Below are 5155 nucleotides of genomic sequence, written 5' to 3' on the forward strand. Positions count from 1 at the left end.
GTACAACAATTCTAAATTAAATGAAAACTCTATTCTCTTCTCTCTCCCTAAGATTTTTTATTAATAAAGATACGAGGGTTTGTTTTCGGTCTACTTCCTGGTGGTCAAATTAAAAAACCGTTTTCGTTTATAAAAAGAATCCCGGGGCTGATAATTTAAACCCTAACCCGAACCCCAATTCACCGAAAACTCCAAGTGGAGGTTCTGCTACTACGTTGCAATTTGCAAGTTTAAGGTGAATTTTGAGTCCTTCTTCGTCTCCAAATTCGTTAAATCTTCTGCTTTTATTATTATCATCACTGTGATTGTTGTTATTTTTGTTCGGTTATCTGTATTCATATATTCTGCTTATTTTATTTATTTATTTTTGTTTTTTTGGTGAGTATATATTATATTCTGATTATTGCGATTGGAAAATGTATGAGTTGAAAAGGGAAATCAGATGGATTTGGATGATCGTATCGTGCAATTGGAGAAAGAGAAACAAGAGACTCTGGAGCAGCACGCCAAAAGGCCTTGTGTCAGAGGCAATACCTCCTCCGAAGAAGAAGATGAAGAGAAAGTTGTTGAGGATACGGCTGCCTCTGACGAAGAAGAAGAGGAGGAAGAGACAGAAGATGATACTGATTCCGATTCTGATTCCGAATATGTGCCGTTTACGCCTAGACGTTTAATGACTGATGAAGAAATTCGTGAACATCGGAGGCAGGTTGCTGAAAGCAACGTACGCCTTCTGATCTCTCACAACACATTTAGTGATTTAACTATTTTGTTCTCGTGTTCTGTGATATAATGATCTTACTAGTTAGGGTTTGAATTTTGGCTTTCCAGGGATTCGATGTTGACTGGTTTGAAGGCATTCTACCTGGTTCAATTAAGCCCTATACGTTGACCGAAGCAAACCGCCCTCCATTGATAGAATTTTCCAAGAAAGCTTTGAAAGTCTACAATGAGAGCAATGTAAATTGGTTCTATATTGATTTTGATTCTAAGTTTAATCTATGTATGGTGATATTATGTGCTTAAATATTCTTCTAATTATATTATGCATGTGGATCTTTGCACTCTTATGCAGAATACAACTTTTATATTTGATAAGCTTATCAAATCAAATGCTCAATGTGTTGCTGGCACAATGTTCTACATTACTTTTGGGGCGCAATCTGGCAATACACATGGAACCTTTCGTGCTAGGGTCTGGAAAAAGATAATGAACGAAGGTTCGCAGGTTATGTCTTGTGAGAAGTATATTGAGCAGCATGTGTGAGTGTCAGGTATAAATGTTACCTGAGCTTTTTTGTTATGGTTTTGTTTGTGTAGACTAGTTAGATATTAAACTAGTTAGTTATATAGCACATAATGCCAATCACCTTTGGATCTTAATTTATGCCTAATGGTTTTGCCTTTTAAATATTCCGCCATAAGTAGACATTGACTAATTCTCTATCTATCATCCATATATTGGTGAATGTTCACATCTATTGACAGAATGTGTTTAGTTTGTATGCCATTAACACTACAACATTTTTGAGCTATCGCAACATATGATATAAGTAACTTTTAAAAAGTGTTGTCTAAAATGGTCAAAAGCAACATTTAAGATTTGTTGCAAAGAAATAAAATTATTGCAACTCTTTGTTAACCAACATACTGCAAACGTTCTCTTTGATCAATTTGAGATACATGTAAAAAAGCGTTGTTTTATAAATTAAATAGACAACATTTATAGTATTTATCTATTATACTTTCTAAGAGTTGCCTTTAAATGTTTAATGAACTTCCCCTTCTAAGTGTTGTCTAAAGTTATTTCACTAGAATTTTTATTTTTATTTATTTTTTAAAATTATTCTTTTCCTCCTGACTCAACCAAAAAACAAGAAAAGAAGCACAAAAAACATCAAGCAATAATTGGTTCATCACATTCCTGACTACCATTACTTAGAAACAAAACCCGAAGTCTCCAACCATATCATTTCAGAATCAAAATCCTAACCCTAACTCAATTTTCCCCTTAAACGACATTGACGCCCGTTCTGCATTCCTCTCTGCTCGTCGTCATCATGTTCATCACTGCTTAAGCTCGCGCGGTGTTCTACTTTGCTCGCGCTGTATTCTTTTGCTCACATCGCGTTCTGCTATAGTCTGGTCTGATGTGTTCTTCTACCCGCGCTGTTCTGAAACTTCTGCTCTTCTCCGCCATTTTGAAATCTCTTGACTTGCGCTGCTGTTGCCGTTTCTACCTTCGCTGCCGGATCCGCCGCTGCTGTAATCCCTCCTCTGCCTTGCGCTGCCTGAGTCGTCTCTGGTCGTCGTCGCTGCTCGATGGTTGTCGTCGGCTCGCCAATGCATCACGTCCTTGCTGCTCTGCCTGAGCTGTCTCTGCTGTAATCCTTACTGACCGCTGCAATCATGTCTCAGGTTAGGGTTTTTTCTCCTCTGTAATCTTAGGAAGCTAATTTTATTCTCAAATTGGGGAAATTGAGGAATGTGTTTAGGATGTATATATGTTCTTTGAGAGGGTGTAGTGTATGTGCTTATTGAATATGCTTTTTCAAGTCGCTAGCATATAATGCTATGCTTTGAGGTTCGAGGCCCAAACATGTTCAGAAACAACTGTATGTACTGTGTATTTTTCCTTTTCTTTCTATTTTCACTTTCATCATCATGATGTGCGTCTTTTCTGAGTTTCTTGTGCTGAATTTTCAGTGTTTTCCCTAGCTTGTGGTTAGTATGGGCAACTGCAGAAGCTTTCAGAGTTGCTGATGCTCCTGCCAAGGTTTTCTTTCTTCTGATGGAAAACAATGAGGAGATTCTTCCATTTTGCACACAGATTCTCCAGTTCCAGGCTCAGTGGTATTAATTTCTTAAATTCAAGCTATATACATATAGTGGTCTAATTTTTTTTTGCAATTAACTTAATTGAACATAACTTGCATAAAAATGTATTGCTTTTCTAATGTAACAGTATAGCTTTAAGATAACACTATTATAGTGAAGAGATTTTATGCATCTCAATAATAAAAACTAAGCTTCATTGATATATGTGCAGGTTACTTTATTAATTGTTAACAAATTTGCTTTCAACTTATGATGATATCAAAACTTGCAGACTGTCGAGGCGAAGTGTTCGATACGTCCGTGCATCAAACTTCCTGTGTTGCTGGGACCTCCTCCACTTGTTGAGGATTGGGGGTGTGTTCCTTCATTAGATAAGCTGGAACTTAGCTCACAGAAGTGGTCTAATTTTTTCACTTATTTTCCTATGCATATTTAGAAGTGGTCTAAATTATTAGAGTTAATTAGTGAGTTGAAGAACATGTCTCAGTTTATATAAGAACTCTTTTCATAAATATATTTAACAAAAATGTAGTGCCACTGCCAGCTAAAGAGGGTTTTGTCACTCATCCTTACAAGAGCTCAAGGTAACTAATAATAATAAATAGCATCTTTGTAATTTATATATGGAAGTTAGTTAATCAAGTAGTATTGGCTGCAAATTCAAAGAAATTAAAGCACTAACTAGTTGAATTGCTGATACACGTGGCAGAGAAGTATGACTAAAAAGGCAAGAGTTATTGGGATGTCTTCTACAAGTACCAAAAGGACAAGGTATAGGGTTGTTTGTTTATTATGTTTATTTAGTTGATACTAGGTAAAATATTATTTTTTAATTAGAATTAGTTATAAGCATTTTTGCCATTGGTTTCATTGTTTTCGGAATTATAAGCATTTCAGAGCCCAAGGGTACCTAGTTTGCACCACCATTGGTTTCATTGTTTTCGGAATTATAAGCATTTCCATTCATGTCCATTCCTGTCATGGCTTGCAAGTGAGCCTTTTATTAAAATTTAATTGGGGGATTATATTGTGCGATTCCACATGGACATTTTTATAGCATATAGTATCTGCAAAGCCTATGTGTGCAGAAAATTTAATTTCTAAGCTAGATGAGGTGATATATACTCCATTATTTCTTTCATCCATTTTGTTCCTGTAAGCATTGCCCTATTAACAATCCCCAAAGAAGAAAAGTGAGCTACAAGAAGATTTTTGTCTACTTAGGATTTTCTGTTCCAAACAAAGTACACACAATGTATAATAAAAGGATTAGCATTACTATTAAATTATCAAATCTATCCCTAGTCTTTGCTGCTTCCTTTCTCTTGCTTATGTCTTCAAAACTTCCAGCAGCAGCACACAAACAACGCCAATCCCATCTTTAGCCTTGTTGAAATCCATGATGAGTTGATGAGAATTGACTAAGGTAGGGTTCTTATTAGAAGATTTGGAATTTGGGAAGAAAAGGTAAAAAGTGTTATCACTATAAGGGTGGCATGCTAGTTTCTACTTTTGAAAATTTTGTTCTTAGACAAATCATGATGGCCTTCACTAGACTTTTGCAGAAACTATTTTTGTGTGTCATTATCTCAATTGCTATATCTCTTTGTCTCCATCTCTATGATCTCTCTTTACACAATCCAAGTACTTTCCATAGGATAAGAATTTGAGTTACTTGAGAATTTGATAAGAATTTGTATATCTAGTGTTATTCTTCTAATTTGATGCCTTGGATTTATAGGTTAGTTCGCAGGAGGGTGTTGAAACAAAGAAACTTGCTTCGGATATTGCTGATATTTCCATAAAAGAAGAATCCTCAAGTTCTCCCACTACTAGTAGTAATCAAGATGGTGGTTTCTTGTGGAAGGATGGTTTTGCAAATAATGCGGACTCTATAAAGGAGGACAAAGTTGGTTCTTTGTCTTTCACCGTAACCAGTGTGATTTCACGTCAGCCGAATGAATTGAACAAGAAATCAGTTATGAGTGATGGGATGAATTCGATTCAGAGGTCTCCACAACTGAAGAGTCCTGTTGCAAAGCTGGCAGCTCGGACCAAAGTTCCTTTTGGAAAAGGATATAGTCAAATGGATTGGCTTAAGCTTACTCGGACACATCTTGACCTTGCAGGTTCTCTTAATCTATTGCCTTAGTTTTTTTATTTAAAAAGATGACTCTACTTAGTTGTAGTTTTGAATGATAAGAATACATGAAGCTTATGGTTGATTATTGTAGCTGAATTTAAAATAAGTTGCACAAAAATTATATATGAAACATCCCCTTATATATGAATGAGTCTGAGTATTATTACCTGGCTA

The 5155-nt window shown here is 35.8% G+C and overlaps 1 protein-coding gene across 5 annotated transcripts; it reads left to right on the top strand.

The window, feature by feature from the left end:
• Positions 1–5155, top strand: LOC112801030 (uncharacterized). 5 transcript variants are annotated; one of them, XR_011881923.1, is made up of 8 exons: positions 1–235; positions 434–724; positions 832–960; positions 1076–1274; positions 2080–2418; positions 2707–2853; positions 3110–3609; positions 4580–5155. XR_011881923.1 is itself a non-coding variant. In XM_072236938.1 (5 exons), exons 2-4 carry the CDS (start codon positions 443–445, stop codon positions 1265–1267), a joined length of 603 nt encoding a protein of 200 aa, XP_072093039.1. In that variant the 5' UTR covers positions 1–235; positions 434–442; the 3' UTR covers positions 1268–1274; positions 1879–1991. The 5 variants fall into 5 exon arrangements, 2 of the variants coding, with proteins under 2 accessions (XP_072093039.1, XP_025699328.1); XR_011881925.1 differs by lacking the exon at positions 2080–2418 and having other exon boundaries at positions 3110–3422; positions 3548–3609; XR_011881924.1 differs by lacking the exon at positions 2080–2418.

Source organism: Arachis hypogaea, chromosome 5, assembly GCF_003086295.3.
Source record: "Arachis hypogaea cultivar Tifrunner chromosome 5, arahy.Tifrunner.gnm2.J5K5, whole genome shotgun sequence".
Classification (NCBI taxonomy): domain Eukaryota; kingdom Viridiplantae; phylum Streptophyta; class Magnoliopsida; order Fabales; family Fabaceae; genus Arachis; species Arachis hypogaea.

Bases quoted from the DNA above. Each gene is read 5' to 3' on its own strand.
- LOC112801030 (XM_072236938.1), top strand. From the start codon at position 443: ATGGATTTGGATGATCGTATCGTGCAATTGGAGAAAGAGAAACAAGAG. The intron at 725-831 runs GTACGCCTTCTG...TTGGCTTTCCAG, and splicing joins GGCAGGTTGCTGAAAGCAAC to GGATTCGATGTTGACTGGTT. The intron at 961-1,075 runs GTAAATTGGTTC...ACTCTTATGCAG, and splicing joins AAGTCTACAATGAGAGCAAT to AATACAACTTTTATATTTGA.